At 36.7% G+C, this 18,654-nt stretch overlaps 1 protein-coding gene across 15 annotated transcripts in view; it reads left to right on the forward strand.

The window, feature by feature from the left end:
- Positions 1-18,654, forward strand: part of STAG2 (stromal antigen 2) — a 141,289-nt gene that overhangs the window by 113,510 nt on the left and 9,125 nt on the right. For 8 of the 15 annotated variants that reach the window (XM_013986403.2, XM_005673884.3, XM_021080229.1 and 5 more), the window contains 7 exons: positions 3,443-3,582; positions 5,340-5,441; positions 8,819-8,967; positions 10,303-10,431; positions 13,855-14,078; positions 16,636-16,825; positions 16,916-17,026. In XM_013986403.2, the coding sequence (XP_013841857.1) occupies positions 3,443-3,582; positions 5,340-5,441; positions 8,819-8,967; positions 10,303-10,431; positions 13,855-14,078; positions 16,636-16,825; positions 16,916-17,026 (1,045 nt within the window). The remainder of the gene's footprint in view (positions 1-3,442; positions 3,583-5,339; positions 5,442-8,818; positions 8,968-10,302; positions 10,432-13,854; positions 14,079-16,635; positions 16,826-16,915; positions 17,027-18,654) is intronic. The other 7 variants (XM_021080228.1, XM_021080225.1, XM_021080231.1 and 4 more) reach the window with 1 other exon arrangement.

Consider the following 18,654-nt stretch of genomic DNA (forward strand, 5'->3'; position numbering starts at 1 on the left):
TGTATATACCAACCACCAGCATTTGTCAAAGTTTGCTCTATTTGTTTCAGATTTGCTTTTTAAAAGAGTAAAACATGGATGCACAAGAAGCCCTTGTTTGTATCCTTCCACAATTCCAGTATTCTTTTTTCCTAGAGATAACTGCTATCCTGAATTTGGTGTTTATCATGCTTTTGCATTTCAATTTTATTTTACTAGGAATTTGTTTATCTTTTAGTAATATGTAGTTTATTTTCTCTTCTAGCTTCCACATAAATGGTATCATGTTGAACATTTTATTTTGCATCTTGCTTTTTTGAGTTAACATTATTTTTGAAATTTGTCAGTGTCAGCATGTGGTTATAGTTTATTCATCTTGATTGCTGAATACCATGTGATATGAATTAACCACACTTTATCCATTTTCATATTGATGAACATTCAGGTTGTTTCCTTTTTTGTCACCTATTACAAATAGTATTACAGAATTTTTTTTTTTTTGTCTTTATAGGGCCATACCCACAGCATATGGAGGTTCCCAGGCTAGGGGTCTAATCAGAGCTGTTGCTGCTGGCCTACGCCAGAGCCACAGCAACACCAGATCCGAGCCGTGTCTGCAACCTACACTACAGCTCACGGCAACGCCGGATCCTTAACCCACAGAGCAACTTCATGGTTCCTAGTCGGATTCGTTTCCATTGTGCCACGACGGGAACTCCACAGAAATGTTCTTTTACTTATCTCCTTGAGCATGTGCAAGTGCTTTTCCTAGTATACAAGCATACCTCCTTTTATTGTACTTTATAGACATAGTTTTTTAGTTTTGTTTTTACAAATCGAAGGTTTGTAACAGTCTGCATCAGGCAAGTCTCTTGATGCCTTTTTTTCCAGTAGCATTTGTTCATTTCATGTTTCTATGTCACTCATTTTCGTAATAGTTGCATCATTTCAAACTTTTCCATTATATTTGTCATGGTGAACTGTGATCAGTAATCCTTTTTTTTTGGTCTTTTTGCCTTTTCTAGGGCCGCTCCCACAGCATATGGAGGTTCCCAGGCTAGGGGTCCAATTGGAGCTATAGCCACCAGCCTATGCCAGAGCCACAGCAACGCAGGATCTGAGCTGTGTCTGCACCTACACCACAGCTCACGGCAACACCGGATCATTAACCCACTGAGCAAGGGCAGGGATCGAACCCGCAACCTCATGGTTCCTAGTCGGATTCATTAACCACTAAGCCATGATGGGAACTCCCGTGTGATCAGTAATCTTTGATGTTATTACTCCAATTCTCATGAGAGCCTAGATGATGATTACCATTTTTTTAGCAATGAAGTTTTTTTTTTTTTTATTTAAGATAGGTACTTTTTTTTTTTTAGATGTAATGCTATTGCACTTAGACTACAGTGTAGTGTAAACATAACTTTTATATGAACTGGGACCCCAGAAAATTCATGTGACTCATTGTGATATTCCCTTTATTGTGGTAGTCTGGAATCAAACCTGCAATATCACCATTGTGCCTGTATATCTAAGAATGGAATTGTTAGATTATAGGGTCTGTATGCATCTTAAACTTGACCAAGTGTTGTCAGATTATTCTCCAAGGTAGTGTTAGTCTTTTAACCTCCCATCAGCAACATAGGATAGTTTCCATTGTTTTTCATACTCATCTAATCTTTGGTACCATAGACCCATGGCTATTTGATTTGTTAACCAACATCAGATTCGAAGGGGAGAGTAAAGTAGGGAATGTTCCTAGGGCTGCTGACAACACAATAATGGCATCTGACATCTTTGAAAAGGCCCATTGTGTTAGGACTTCTCTAACATTCTTTAATCCCCACAGGAGAAAAGGTGGCTAATTTTTGATAAGAAGTGAAGAAAACTATAAATCAGGCTCAAAAAAATTCTTCATATCTGGGTAATACAGTTTTTTGGGGGAGTAAGTCTTTATACCTCCAGTTCCTGAGAGCAGTACTGAACAATGATTGGAAATAATACTGTATAGATATCCTTTATAGGAGTTCTGTCATGGCTCAGCAGAAACAAATCTGAGTAGTATCCATGAGGATACAGGTTCGATCCCTGGCCTTGCTCAGTGGGTTAAGGATCTGACATTGTTGTGAGCTGTGGTGCAAGTTGCCGATGGGGCTCGGATTCCATACTGCTGTGGCTGTGGTGTAGGCCAGTAGCTGCAGCTCCACTTTGACCCCTAGCCTGGGAACTTCCATATGCCACAGGTGATACCCTAAAAAGACAAAAAGGAAAGAAAGAAATCCATTATAATCACAGTCATAAAGGAAAAGTTAGCTTATATGTTCAATATACCATTAAAAAATAAACAGTATAAGTTTTTAAGCAGATCACTTTGGCTTTCTGGAATAGGTAATTGTAATAACTTTTTAGATGGTCTGTCTTAAATTCCTATCCTCAAAATTTGGTTTTAATTTATTAGCAATTATTGAGGCTTTTCAGAGACAGGGTAAAAACTTGTTATAAAAGAGTTGTTGTTTTATACACAATATTTTTGCTTTTTAGGGCCTTACCTGTCGCATATGGAGGTTCCCAGGCTAGGGGTCCGATCACAGCTACAGATGCCAGCCTACACCTCAGCCACAGCCACGCAGGATCCAAGCCGTGTCTGCAACCTACACCACAGCTCATGGCAACGCCGGATCCTTTAACCCACTGAGTGAGGTCAGGGATCGAATCCACAACCTCATGGTTCCTAGTCAGATTCATTTCTCGATGGGAACTCCTATACAGAATGTTTTTGATAAAAAAGTAATTTCATTTGTAAAATTTTTCAAGAGGAAAATTGTTCGCATAGCTTTTTATGTAAAAGACTTCATTACATTTTATTCACAGTTTCAAGTAATTAGAAACAATCCTTCGGCAGTACTTGGAGGAGCCTGTAGTCCAGTTTTCTCAATGATGAATTTCAAAATAATTTTGCCCCTTTGATAACTGAGTATCATGATCTCACATAATGGATCAGAGCAAAAATATGTGAAATTATCTTAAAAAGACAGAATGGTTTCTAGGCCAGTCTAATTGAATATCTGTAATATATATATAAAGGAAGTATCTGTCAATAGAAGTTGGGTTCGATGTGGGGTGGGGTCATCTTTAGAAGGGATGGGAGAATTTCTTAGGTTGTCTGGCCCTAGGGAAGAAAGAGCCTTAAGTAATAGAGATTGAATATACAGGTCTATCATCAAACTATCCTATTATGGAAATAGATGAATGTGTTAGGCAAGCTTAGCCTGACTTCACTAAATATCAATCCTCTTATTCAGTCCACTTGTTCCTGTTCCATGTTCATCAGCCTTCCGATTATTACTTGACATCACAAAAATTTTGTCAATTGGAATAAATGCCCTGGTCTTTTTTTATATTGAGTGATAATAAGTTTTATTTTATTCAGTTTTTTCTTTAATATTTGGAACTTTTTTCCCAGATGGTCAGCAGGAGGATGAAGCCAGTAAAATTGAAGCTCTGCACAAAAGGAGAAATTTACTTGCAGCATTTTGTAAGTTAATTGTATATACTGTGGTGGAGATGAATACAGCTGCAGATATCTTCAAGCAGTATATGAAGGTAAAGTTGAAGAAATAGATAGCAAGATATTTTTCTATCACTTTTATGTTTGGTTGCCATTGAATTTTTAATAGTAAATTACTTTTCTAGTATAAAAGAAATCACTTTTAAAATATTTAACATTTTCAGTAACATTTTCTCATACCTCTACTCCTCCATTAATGAACATTTTGGGTTTATTGAGTTCATTTGCATTTGGAATACTGGAAGCAGCTTGTCTTAGAGTAACTGTCACTAGTAGAAATTGCATTTGTGATTTAGTTTAAAACAACAGGGTAGTGTCTCTCTCCCCTGCTTGATATAGCGTAAAAAAAAAAAAATGTTTTAGCAATCAGAAGAACTAGATGATATAGTTACTCTGCAGCTTGTGACCTTGAGTAACTCAATAGCTTTTGTGTCCTGCCTTTCTTTATCTGTGTCATTGTGATAGCTAAGGTTCCTTAAGCTCTGAAAATTCTGATTTGATTCACCATAAGTTATTCACAATTACCATAAATACATGTAAGATTCTTTAACTTTTAAGTAGTAGAAAGGATATTGTTGATTTTACTAACCGAATGTTACTACATGTGGTAAGATAATTTTCTGTAATTATCTTAACCACATTTACCTTTTTTAAAGTAAAATCTAATTATAAATGTAATTTTAAGCCTTTGCTTTCACAAAAAAATATAGATACATTTTTTTCAAAACCTAGTTAATTCTCTTTTTGGAATACTTTTGTATGTGATGGAACATTAGCACCATTATAAAGTACTTTGAAACTTAAGTTATTTGGCATGCTGCTTGCTAGATTTTTTTTTTTACCTAAAGTTATTTTTGTTTTTCTTTCTTTTTTTTTTTTTTTTTTTGTCTTTTTGCTCTTTCTTTGGGCCGCTCCCGCGGCATATGGAGGTTCCCAGGCTAGGGGTCTAATCGGAGCTGTAGCCACCGGCCTACGCCAGAGCCACAGCAACACGGGATCCGAGCCACGTCTGCAACCTACACCACAGCTCACGGCAACGCTGGATCGTTAACCCACTGAGCAAGGGCAGGGACCGAACCCGCTACCTCATGGTTCCTAGTCGGATTCGTTAACCACTGCGCCACGACGGGAACTCCTAAAGTTATTTTTGAAACCATTTTGCAAGTTTTAAACTTTCAGACTTAGGCATTGTAGACTAAAGTCAATTTTATTAGTCAAATAGAGGCATGGTTATCCTGTTATTTCTGGTCTTTATGTGTGCATTTTGAAATAAGATCTTAAATTAGAAGAAAAATTCATGTATAATGTATAAATACCGCACAAAAAAATAAGTTGTCTTTTAAATGTTGTTAACAGGCTATTAGTTTGTATAAGTCAAATTAATACAGTTGGAAACTACATGAACTAAATGCCAGTAGCAGTGAATAAGTTATCAAAGTAGCTGTGATTATGTTCGTTGTCTAAATAGTTCACAAAGAACATAAGTCCTTTGTTTCTATCCTTTGATTTATTTCTGAAAAACCTGTATAACTTATTGTTATATGGTATATCTCCTTAAAACCAACTCTGGAGCTTACTGTGATCATAACTGATATTTCTGAATTTACTGATGTTAGGGATTATGTGTTTAGAAATGCTAAAAAAGTTTCAGTAACATTCTTTTATGTCTTTGAAGGCATAATTTTAACCAAATTCACTTTTGTAATTTCCTTAAATGACTAACCTAAAATTAGTTTTATTGTCCAATAGTTTTTAGAGACAAAGCTCTAATTTGCTCAAATTTCTTTTCTAGTATTATAATGACTATGGAGATATCATCAAAGAAACAATGAGTAAAACAAGGCAGATAGACAAAATTCAGTGTGCAAAGACCCTTATTCTCAGTTTGCAACAGGTAAGACTTGAAGAGTACTGGCTTTAGATTAACATAATAAACACATAATAGTTTTCAAGGTAACAGTCAGAAACTGGACAAAGGGTGCAATAGACAGTTCATAAAAGTGGGAATGCCAGATACTCAGTCTCACTAGTAGATATTGTGCAAGTAAGATCATTTTTTGCTTTGAGACTGGCAAAACCTACAGCTGCCTAATGTATGGGAAAAACAGGTATGTCAGCAATATATATTGGTTCAACATTCCTGGCAGGCAGTTTAGCAATGTATTTCAAAATTTATAATGTGTATGCCATTTAAGTCAGCAATACTACTTTTAGAAATTTATCCACAGTAGTAATAGGACAAGTTTGCAAAAATGGGTGTACAAGATTATATACACGGCAAAATTGTTTATAATGGCAAGAAATTTGAAATAATCCAAATGTCCACTGATAGGATATCAGATGAATATATTGTGTAGCACATCTCTTCAGTGGGTATTGTGTAGCGCTTAAAATTAGTGTAGGTCTGTATTCATTAATTTGTAAAGATCTCTGCAATGTACAGTTTGAGAATAAAATATATAAACTTGTGCATATCTTTATATCTGTTTCGAAAAAACAATCACCAAAACGTTGCTTTGGTAGGTTTCAGGTGAATTTTACCTTTTTCTTTGTACATTTCCACATGTATTTTAATGAGCATTTATCAATCTTATGATCAAAGTATAGCAGTCATTTTCATTTTGGCAGTGGCAGGGCAGGTTTAATTAAAAATCATTTTGCTTAGTATACTTTTCCCTCTGGAGTCCAAATAAATGCATGTAAAACATAACCCAACCCATTTCACTTTGGTAAACTTTCTTGCTTTTTAGAAATCTAGGTTTTAAAAAATATTAATTTCATTTGCATATCTGGAATTTCTTTATTCAAATTAATATAATTTAGCATATTTAAAGGCAGCATTTAAATAATTTTTCTTTTGCTGTGAAATAACAGCTGTTCACTATAGAAAGTTTAGAAAATATTCTAGGAAAACTAGAAAAAAATACAACTTACCCTTAATTTTTTTCACTTAGCAATGTTTTAAATTTTTTTTGTTTGTTTCTTTTTGTCTTTTTAGGGCCACACCTGCAGCATATGGAGGTTCCTAGGCCAGGGGTCGAATCAGAGCTGTAGCTGCTGGCCACAGCCACAGCAACACGGGATCCGAGACACGTCTTCGGCCTACACCACAGCTCAGAGCAATGCTGGATCCTTAACCCACTGAACGAGGCCAGGGATCAAACCTGGGTCCTCATGGATGCCAGTCAGATTCATTTCCACTGAACCATGATGGGAACTCTTTTTTTTTTTTTTTTTTTTTTAAATGGCTAGGTACAGCATATGGAAGTTCTCAGGCTAGGGGTCAAATTGGAGCTGCAGGTGTGGTCTACACCACAGCCATAGCAACACAGGATCTAAGCCACATCTGCAAGTTAACATTACAGCTTGTGGCAGCGTCAGGTCCTTAACCCACTGAGCAAGGCCAGGGATTGAACATGCATCCTCATGAAGACCTCAGGTCCTTAACCCACCGAGCCACAATGGGAACTCCACATTTTATTTATAATAGCCTTCCTAATGTTTTTATGCCTCTGTAAAATCTTATTTCATTTTACAAATATAAAAGCTCTGGAGTTCCTGTCATGGTGCAGGGGAAACGAATCTGACTGGGAACCATGAGGTTGCAGGTTCGACCCCTGGCCTCACTCAGTGGGTTAAGGCTCTGACATTGCTGTGGCTGTGGTGTAGGCCAGCAGCTGTAGCTCTGATTAGACCTCTAGCCCAGGAACCTCCATATGTTGTGGGTGTGGCCCTATAAAGACAAAAGACAAAAAAAAATCATACTGTGTGGTCTATTTTGAAATCTTGAATTTTTCATATTAATAAATCCTGAACACTTTCCTGCCATTAAGTACTTTCCTCTGCATTTTTTTTTTTTTTTTTTTTTTTTTTTGTCTTTTTGCTATTCCTTGGGCCGATCCCGCGGCATATGGAGGTTCCCAGGCTAGGGGTCCAATCGGAGCTGTAGCCACCGGCCTACGCCAGAGCCACAGCAACGTGGGATCCAAGCCACGTCTGCAACCTACACCACAGGTCACGGCAACGCTGGATCGTTAACCCACTGAGCAAGGGCAGGGACCGAACCCGCAACCTCATGGTTCCTAGTCGGATTCGTTAACCACTGCGCCACGACGGGAACTTCCCCTCTGCATTTTTTAATGACTGTGTAGTATTCCATTTTATAGAGGAACTACAATGTAACCAAGCTCTCTTGCTTGATGTAGAAGTCTTTTACAATTCTTGCCCTTATAAGTAGCACTGAAACAAACATTTTTGTACCAATGTATTATACACATATATTACTATTATCATTCCTTTCAGATAAAGTCTGATCATTACAATTGCTTTTGTCGTAGGGCATGAAAATTCTAAAACTTTCACTACAGGTTGCCAAGAGGATACCTCAATTATGTCCCCAGCAGATTAGTACTCGTTGTACTGTATATCGGTTTTTTGTTTGTTTGTTTTTGGCCACACCTGCAGCATGTGAAAGTTCTGGGCCACAGCAACGATTCCAGCCACTGCAGTGACAATGCTGGATCCTTAACCTGCTGTGCCACAAGGGAACTCTGCATTGTATTCTTAAGTAGTAGCCATTATCTGTTGAAGACTTTCACCTTTTGATAGTTGAAAATTTTTATTTTTTTTTCGCTCACTTTATGATAAAACTTCTTGATGTGAAGATAATACCAGCAGAAAAGAATTCTGTCTAAACTAATCTAAAGAGTTTATAATGTCAATAACTACCTCTAGTCTGAGTATATATATAAGTGCTGCAATTTTCGTCATATTTGTATCATGCTTTTAAAAATCCATGTTTTAGAATAAATGCAATGCCTCATTTATAGAATATCAAATGTATTTTAAATATAAAATGTATTTTGGGAGTTCCCATCGTGGTGCAGCGGAAACAAATCTGACTAGGAACCATGACATTTCGGGTTCGATCCCTGGCCTCACTCAGTGGGTTAAGGATCTGGCGTTGCTGTGGCTGTGGTGTAGGCCGGCGGCTATAGCTTGGATTAGACCCCTAGCCTGGGAACCTCCATATACTGCAGGTGGGGCCCTCAAAAGACCAAAAAAAAAAAAAAAACCAACACTGTATTTTGGGAGTTCTGGTGGCTCAGCAGGTACAGCATTTGGCTGTGGCACAGGTTCATTCCCTGACCTGGAAACATGCCGTGAGTGTGGCCCCCCCCCCCAAAAAAAAAAAAAGTGGTATTTTAAAATTAGGTATTAATAATACATAATTATTTAAAAATTTAACGTGCTTTATTTCTTTCCAAACAGCTTTTTAATGAAATGATACAGGAAAATGGCTATAATTTTGATAGATCATCCTCAACTTTCAGCGGCATAAAAGAACTTGCTCGACGTTTTGCTTTAACTTTTGGACTTGATCAGTTAAAAACAAGAGAAGCCATTGCTATGCTACACAAGTAATTTCCAAATATTTTATTCAGCTCTCCTGTTCGTTAATCATGAAGGTTTTTTGTATCTTGCTCTTAAACAGAATAACCAAATTCAATTGATCTTTATTACTTTATTTACAAATCTATGACATGTCTCCTTTCTTAAGAACCAGTTGTAGTGCTGTCTCCATTGACACATGAATTGGGACTAAAACATCTTTCTTTTATACAAAGTCTTTGCTTTAATTAAAACCATACAAAATTTTTATAAATTATGTGAAGAAAAGCAACATATTCATCAGGTATTATAAAATCTCTTTTAACAGTTTTTGTCACATTATCTCACTGCTAGGTAGAGAAATTTTTGAGATGTGATTCCTTTCTTTCAAGTTTTCTGTTTTTGGTCGTATTCTCTGTTTTGTAGCTATCTTTTCTTGTGTTCTGAGCCACAACCTTTACTCTGTCTGCATGTTTCCTTTGCCTTATCAAAACTGGAAATCATCTGATTTTATTTTAGGCACATAATTTAGTGATCAGTTTTACTTTTAAGTATGAGTGTATTTTAGAGCTCTAACATAACAAACACATGGATATTAATGCCCTTTGTCTCTTTATTGTGAATAAAGAGGCTTGCCTTTGGAAAAATCAAGAGGCTTTAACTTTGTTTCATTGAAAGCCCTCTTTTATTTGTGTCTTCTAAAATTCCTGTTGCTTACTTAGTTATGAAAGTGTTAAATGACTCCCTTCAGAAATTATTCTGCTCTTTGAGTTAGTCCCATACTTTCCTCAACTTTAATTCACTCTCTCCTTTTCACTTTGCTCTAAAAGTCTCAAATTTCTTTGTATGCTTTTTAATACTTTGGATGGTAATTTTAGCTAATGCTTAAGGGCCACACATGTAGTAATTATTTTGAGAAGTAATAACATTATTTACTTCATATAATATCCTTATTTCTTTCCTCCCTGGTTTAATCTGGATTTTTTTTTTAGTCATCATTTTGATAGTCTGTAATGTTGGGTTGTTGTCTTGATTAATAGAGGTATTTGTTGTTAAATGTAGTTAAAATAGGTCCTGAGTAGAGTTTAATTTTTAAACTTTATTCTTAAACGAGTCTTTAATCATTATAAGTTAATCCCCTGTGTTATAGATCTCCATTAGGTCTTAAAAAATGCAGAACATTTATTGATCATTATGTGAAAGAATTTGGGTTCTCCGCAGAGAACTGAGGAAAGAATGTAGATATACCAAACCACGTTTGAAATAAAAGACCAGCTGTGCTGTGTGTATGTGTGTTTTAAAGAAAGTAACAGTGGTATAAAATGTAAATATATTTACATTTGTCTTTGTTGTTGTTGTTGCAGAGATGGCATAGAATTTGCTTTTAAAGAGCCTAATCCACAAGGAGAGAGCCATCCACCTTTGAATTTGGCATTTCTTGATATTCTCAGTGAATTTTCTTCTAAACTACTCCGACAAGACAAAAGAACAGTGTATGTATTTGCTAGAAATACTCTATTTAATTTTGTTTTGGAATTCTTTATTTTTTTTATTTTGAATTTTTTTTTTTTTTGTTCTTTTTAGGGCCACACCTGTGGCATATGGAGGTTCCCAGGTTAAGGGCCAAATCGGAGCTACAGCTGCCAGCCTGTGCCACAGTTATAGCAACTCGGGATCCAAGCCGAGTCTGTGACCTACGCTACAGCTCACGGCAACGATGGATCCCTGACCCTCTTGAGCAAGGCCAGGGATCAAACCTGCTTCCTCATGGATCCTAGTCGGGTTCGTTAACCACTTTTTAGGGCCGAACCCGCGGCATAGGGAGGTTCCCAGGCTAGGGGTCCAATCAGAGCTGTAGCTACTGGCCTACACCAGAGCCACAGCAATGCAGGATCTGAGCTGCGTCTGCGACCTACACCACAGCTCTTGGCAACGCCGGATCCTTAACCCACTGAGCGAGGCCAGGAATTGAACCTACAACCTCATGGTTCCTAGTCAGATACGTTTCTGCTGTGCCTTGATGGGAACTCCTGTTTTGGAATTCTTAAAGATTGTTGTACTTGGTATGTCTCTCATGTTAGATTTGTAAGATTGCATTAATGCACTAAAAACTTTGTAATTTGTATAATTTAAGGATTATAACTGTTTTATGCATAATACATAATTTTAGTTCTGTGAGTGCCTTACCAGTTAGTTATGGCTTTAGGGGTATAACTGGAATGCTTCGTGTATTCTTATTTGTGTTCTTTGCTTATAACCAAGGAAGGAGCATTTAACAGACAGTAATATCACTGATCCATCAGGAGCATATTGGTCTGTTCTGAGTTGTGATTACACTGAAAAGTAGAAATGTGTCTCTCCCTTCCTACCCCTCCTCCCCTTTTATCTTTGTACTTTCGCTAGTAGTCCTGTCCTCAAAGACCATTTAAACAGGTTATTTTTATGGTGTGTCTCCTAAAATGGTGGCTTACATTCTAAGAGAGCCCAACAAATGGAATTAAAGTTTCAAGATCTTCTTTCACCCCCATCCCACCCCCAACCCAAAGCTTTGAGGTATAAAAGGACAGAAGAATATGAATAACTCATAGTATAGACAATGTCTTCTGAAAGTCCACCAGTATTTTGCATTTAAAGGTTATGTAGATATTTTATGAAATTCTAAAGCAGACAAAATTAATCTATGGTGATAGAAATCACAGTAATGGTTACTTCTGGGGCTGGAGAAACTTAATGGGAAAGGGGATACAGGGTATTCTTTCTAGGGTCATGGAAACATCCTGTATCTTAATTATAGATGTATGGGTTATGTGGTTGCATTCATTTGTAAAACTGATCCAACTTTATTCTTAATTTCTGTGCATTTTATTATATATGAATTTATCCCAGTTAAAAATTGCATTGAGACTATTAATTATAGAAATACAAGTAAAAGTAATAAAAAAACATTTCTCACCTAGCGGATAAGTAGAAATTTAAGAAATCTGATAGTGCCAAGTATTGCCAGGGATGTGGAGCAGTGGAGACTTTTGTATATTACTAGTGGCAGAGTACATTGATGCAGGATCATTTTGTGGAAATATTTGGCAATACTTAGTAAAGTTTAAGGTTAGCCCTACCTCATGGTCTAGTAATTCGAGTCATAGGTAGATATCCTAGAGGAACTCTAAAAGAATTTGACTAAATACTCAAACTGTCAGCTAGAAAATGGGATCAATAGATAGATAAACAATGGAATACTATACTGTGGCCAAAATGGTTAGATTTTTTAAGAAATAAACAAGAGTTCCTTAATTTTATTAAAAACCCATTTATTGTTCAAATTTCTAGTAGTCTCAGATGTCATAAATGGCTTTTATTTTTACAGTTCATTTGATTTAATTAGGATTTAAATAAGATTCACACAGTCCAACTCATCTGCTTTTAAAATCCTTAAAAATTTTTTTCATCTTTATTGAGGTATAATTGACAAATAGAACTGTAGTATCTTTAAAGTGTACAACATGATGAATTAATATACACATACGTACACACACATTGAGGAAGGATTCCCATAATCAAGTTAATTAACATTTAGCACCTCACATATTTATCTGTTTCTGGATCAGAATACTAATCTCCACTCTTCAGCACCAAACAGTATGTTTGTAACTGATAGATCCTTTCTCTTTAATAGTGTTCAAAACTGGTAGTTCTGAATTTATTTGCATTAGCTGTTATTATGACAGCAAAATTTGGGTTGCAGTTTACATTTAGTTGATGAAAATTTTGTTCATGTATTTGAAACTTAATTTAAATAATAAACACTGAACTCTGTCAGAAGCCTGGGATTTGAATCATAGTTACACTGCTTTCTCATTTTTATGACCATGGATATATTAACTTTTCTTTTTTTTCTTTTTTGTCTTTTTAGGGCCGTACCTGCAGCATGTGGAGGTTCCCAGGCTAGGGGTCCAATTTGAGCTACAGCTGCCGGCCTACACCAGAGCCACAGCAATGCAGGATATGTCTGTGACCTACACCACAGCTCACAGCAATGCTGGATCCTCAACCCACTGAGGGATCAAACCTGCATTCTCATGGATACAAGTCGATTCCTTAACTGTTGAGCCACAATGGGAACTTGTATATTACCTTTTCTTAACCATTCTGTTCTTATCTGTCAAATGGAGAGAATGTTTCCCTCACAAGATTCTAGGAATAAAGCTAAAGAACCCAAGAGGAAAACATCTAGCACACAGTAGTCACACAAATATTAGTTCATTTTTGATTGCCATATTATATATAAGCCATAGAGTGTTTGTGATACTTGAATCCAACAATAGATAGTCTATTAGGCTTCCGTAAGATTGAAACATTTTTTGTAGGTAGGGACCTTATCTGATTCACCTTTGTATCTATCCCTATTGCCTGGGACTTAGATGCTCAAAAGATCCTAAACTGAAATGCTGTGAATTATTTAATGTGAGAATCATGATAGAGACAAAAATGCTCATCAGTATACTGTTGAGGCTGAGATTGAGTAGTGAAGTAATATGCCCTTGCTCACACAGCCAGGGGTTGGTAGAGCTGGGACTAGGACCCAAGTTGTGTGATTTTTTCTTTTTTTTAATCCAATCCTCTTTGCAGAAGTATGACTCAGGTCTGTTCTAACAAATGACCTGTACAGTTAGGATAGAATAGAGACATCTTGAGAGAGAGAACACTAATATCCTTCACTTATTTTGTATGCTTTGAGCAAGTGTGGACTATCAACCATTATTTTGTTTCATTCTAATTTACTTTTTAATTTAGCTCTAATTAAATCATTGTATGTTCTAAGTAGTGTATGAGCCTTAAGATTATTAGGAATAAGCAAAAAGGAAAAAAACTATGGCAATTTAATATATCAAAGCTAATGATCTCCACTCCTTTTTAAGGTATGTTTACTTGGAAAAGTTCATGACCTTTCAGATGTCACTCCGAAGAGAAGATGTATGGCTTCCGCTGATGTCATACCGAAATTCTTTGCTAGCTGGTGGTGATGATGACACCATGTCAGTCATTAGTGGAATCAGCAGTAGGGGGTCAACTGTGCGAAGTAAAAAATCAAAACCATCTACAGGAAAACGGAAAGTGGTTGAAGGCATGCAGCTTGCACTCAGTAAGAGTATAGTTTATTCTCTTCATATCTTTACCAACTGAATTGATTAAGGGCCACCTTATTTTAAAATTTGAGATGTGTATTAAATGATATTTTGTACAGTGTGTCCAGTTATGTGGAAAGTACTGTTTTAAGCATTGTATACACATAAATTAGGTTTTCACAACTCTTTAGGTACATTCTCATTTTTTAGGTGAGAAAACTAGTACAGAGAAGTAACTTACCTGAAGGTCACACAGATATTAAGTAGCACAGCCAAGCATTGTCACTCTAGAGCACTTGGTTTACATACTGTATACTCTATGCACAGAAATATGGACTCAGTATTTTAGAGCCAATTGTTAGCTAAGAGTTTAAGTGAAACAACAGATTCAGAGAGGTTCCAACTTTTAAATTTCTATCGAGGTCATTAATCATAAAGAACTCGATAGAAATAGAAGTTGTTATCTATAATCTTAGAGGTAAGAATATATTATGACACTTGCATCTCTTAGCTTCTTAATACTGTAAGGTTGGTTCAAAATGGGCCTGGGGACTTTTTTCCTCTCCTTTGGAAACTTTATAAACAAATTAGTATAGTTAGTAAAATTTGTTCCAGCTATTATTCCTGAGTAAAAAACTACCCCCTCCCCCCAAACTTAAGACATGGCAGGTACATGACATCTGATGCTTCAGCTAGGAAGGCTCAAAGGGTGATGACTGGAATCATATGGAGACATCTTTACTTATATCTATATCTGATGATGGCTGTCAGCTGGGACCTCAGCTGAATTGTCTGCCAAGAACACGTTATGTGTGGACCTTTCTATGTGGCTGTTTGGCTTCCTTACAGCGTGTGACTACGCTCTAAGACCAAGTGTCCCAAGAGACAAAGACTTTGGAAGCTGTCATTTTCTTAAGGCCAGAAACTGAGCATAATTTCCATCATACTCTATTGATCAAAGAATCACAGGGCCTAGATTCAAGGTGATGGGACATCATTACCCACTAGTATTTAAAACTTGATTGTCCCATGGATTGTTTTAATATAAATGCATAAGCTTACCATTTATACAATCTTAGACTTGATTGGTTATATAGTCCCAATATTCCAGTCTGGGGAGAAATCTATCTTACAGTATCTCTGACTAGTTAAAATAGTTAGGACTGATGGTTTATAGAAAGTTAAAATAAATTTTCCTTCTTTTGAAAATAGTTATCAAATTAAAAGATGCGTTCCCAGGATATCACTACAAATTTTAAGAAGTTTTTCTCATCTGAACCTCTGACTTACCTGGTCTACACAGTTAGCCTCTTAAGTGGCCTGTTTGCTCACTATTCTTCATATTCCTTCTTCTTTCTTTCTTCCTTCCTCCCTCCATCCCTTCCTCCCTTCCCTTCTTTCTTTTTTTCTTTCTTTCTGCCACCCCAAGGCCTCTTGAGTTCCTGGGCCAGGGATGTGATCCTAGCAGTTGTGATCTTGGATCTCAGAGCTGTGGCAATGCCAGATCCTTTAGCCCACTGTGTTGGGTCAGGGATTGAACCTGCATCCTGACACTGCAGAGGCACACCAATCTCATTGCACCACAGTGGGAACACCTTTTTTTCCCCCAACTTTTAAAGTTTTATTGAAGTGTAATTGATTTACAGTGTTGTGGTAGTCTTCGTGATAATCTTCATATTCTCAAGCCCACTCTCCACACTCTTATCACTTACTTTGTCTAAAACATGTAACTCATCACATCACTTCCCATAAAACCTTCAGCAGCAATTCCTGTCACCTTAGCACAGCTTATAAGACTTTGTATAAATTTTTTTTTTTTTTTTTTTTTTTTTTGCCTTTTCTGGGGCCACTCCCGTGGCATATGGAGGTTCCCAGGCTGGGGGTCTAATTGGAGCTGTAGCCGCTGGCCTACGCCAGAGCCACAGCAATGCAGGATTTGAGCCGCATCTGTGACCTACACCACAGCTCACGGCAACGCCAGATCCTTAACCCACTGAGCAAGGCCAGGGATCGAACCCGCAACCTCATGGTTCCTAGTCAGATTCGTTAACCACTGAGCCATGACGGGAACTCCCTAAATTGATTCTTGCCTTATCTTTTGCCGTCTGCTCCAGAAGTATTAGAATCTTAGTTTGAACATAAGAAATTGACGATTTTTGCAGGTCAAAAATTGACAAATATCAGCGGATTAGTTTGGTTTGTTTAGTCATGCCTCAGTGCTTTTGCTTATGTTCTTCCTCCTGCATAGGAAACTTCACAGTCCACACAGTATCTGCTGTAATCAGAAGTCACTTCTGAACTCTGATCTCATTGATCTCTCTCACTGATTCCCATTCTACCTGTGCTTCCCTCTCTTTTAGCACTTACCACAGTGTGTTAAATTGCCTGTGTTTTTCTTTCCCACGATTAGACTGAAGGGTGTGGCAGGAACTGCACCTTACATATCTTTGTATCCCCCTGTTCCAAGCACCAGCATGTGGAAGGTAACCAGATGTTGTTAACTTGAACAGGTTCTATTAGACACTTAGTCAAAATTAGTGACTAAACTTCATCACTGTTAATTTTCTTTTTCAGCTGAAGAAAGCAGTAGTAGTGACAGTATGTGGCTAAGCAGAGAACAAACACTGCACACCCCAGTTATGATGCAGACTCCACAACTCACCTCAACGATTATGAGAGAGCCCAAAAGATTACGACCTGAGGATAGTTTCATGAGTGTCTATCCAATGCAGACTGAACATCATCAAACTCCTCTTGATTATAAGTAAGTACATTTGATCATTTTCTGTACTATAACTTTATTAATTACATAGAAAAAAGTTAAGTTAAAAGAAGAATAAAATTCTCCTTGAAGCACGCAGGTAACATGGATGTTAGCTCAAAGACAACAAGAGGAAGCAAGGCAACAGCAGGAGAGAGCAGCAATGAGCTATGTTAAACTGCGAACTAATCTTCAGCATGCCATGTAAGTGAGAGTGCCTTATTGTCTGAGTCTAGGAAGTTCACTAATTCATTTTAACATATTTTAATGTGTGCCTTATCTAAAAATTTCAGCAGACTCTCTAAAGTAACTAAGCTGAAACAATCAAGGAACTAAAAATTGGTCTTTCCAACAGAATAAAAAATCCTTTTAAAGTTAAATATTAACTAGTTAGTTACAGGACCAATCTTAGGTTGATCTGTTGGAAAAGTTTAAATATGAATCCTTGTTTATTTTGGTACACAGAGCTATAGCTAAAAATACAGTTTTGTTACGTCTTAATTGATTCCCTACCTTAGTTCAGGCCCTTGTCACTCACCTGAACTGAATATTAGCTTTCTAACTCGTTTTCTTCCCTCAAATCTCCCATTTATCCTCTCACCAACCTCCTTCACTCACTCCCCCCACCACCACTCCATCATTCATACTGCCATCAAGAATTGCTATTCTAGAATAAAAATCTGATCATGTTAACTCTTTTCCTTAAAACCTTTCTATGGTTCCCCATTGCTTGCAAGATACAATTCAAACTCCTTAGCTCATGGCATGCAAGATCTTTCTAAATATGGCCCCTGCCTACATCTTAGTATCATACCCTGTTCCCTGGCAACTGGTAAAATCATTGTAAAAGAACAAGCTCAGGTGTCATCTATGCTCCCTTAACACTATGTATATTTCTGTTTCTTTAGCACTTACCACATTGTATTATAGTTTGTTTTGAATATGTCCCTTTCTCTAGACTGTGAGCTCCTTAAGGGCAGGGACCTCCTTCTTTCTTTTAAATTGAAGTATAGTTGATGTACAATATTATGTAAGTTACAATTTTTAAGGTTATGCTCCATTTATAGTTGTTATAAAATATTGATATAGTCTGTGCTGTACAGTGTAGCCTTGTAGCTTGTTTTATACATAATAGTTTGTACCTCTTAATGGGGATCACTTTCATTTCCTGTTATTACTTGGCACATAAAAAAGTTCATTGAATGAATAAATGTCCAATGCTAAAAAAATGTAGTTTAATTTTCAAATACTTTGTTTTTACTGGAATCTGTATGAGAGTCTTATAAATTTTTATTAACTTCAGTCTCTAAAAGAAATGGCATATAAGCAGTCTTCAGATGATTGGTACAAAGGAGGAGGATCTGATGATTCTAGTTATTTAGGTTTTTGAGTTTGAAAGCTTTGTATTTGTAACAATGTATATATTTTAATGCTGGAAGATAGTAATTGCTACCTTTTTAAAATTTATATTTCATTTTGTTGGTTTTCAAATGATGAGAATTTTAACTACTTTTCATTTGCCATGGGAGTAGTAGTCTATTTAAATTCACTCTAGTTATCTATAGTGGTCTTAAGAACTTCTTCAGACAATGTATACTTTATCACATATGTGGATTCTGATCCTAATATGTCTAATATGTTCATTCTCTATACTGTCCCTTGGTTCTGTCCCCTATTCTGTTTCTGTGGCCACAGTCTCTTTAGTATATACTCTTACTTCATGCTGGATTCAGTAAGTGATTTCTTAGCTTCCAACCAGTCACCAATCCAAACACCCCATAATTCTGCCATGTAATTCTTTGGTCCATATGTCTCCCCTAAAAAGATCTTTC

The sequence above is a fragment of the Sus scrofa genome, chromosome X (assembly GCF_000003025.6).
Source record: "Sus scrofa isolate TJ Tabasco breed Duroc chromosome X, Sscrofa11.1, whole genome shotgun sequence".
In the NCBI taxonomy this organism is placed as follows: Eukaryota; Metazoa; Chordata; class Mammalia; order Artiodactyla; family Suidae; genus Sus; species Sus scrofa.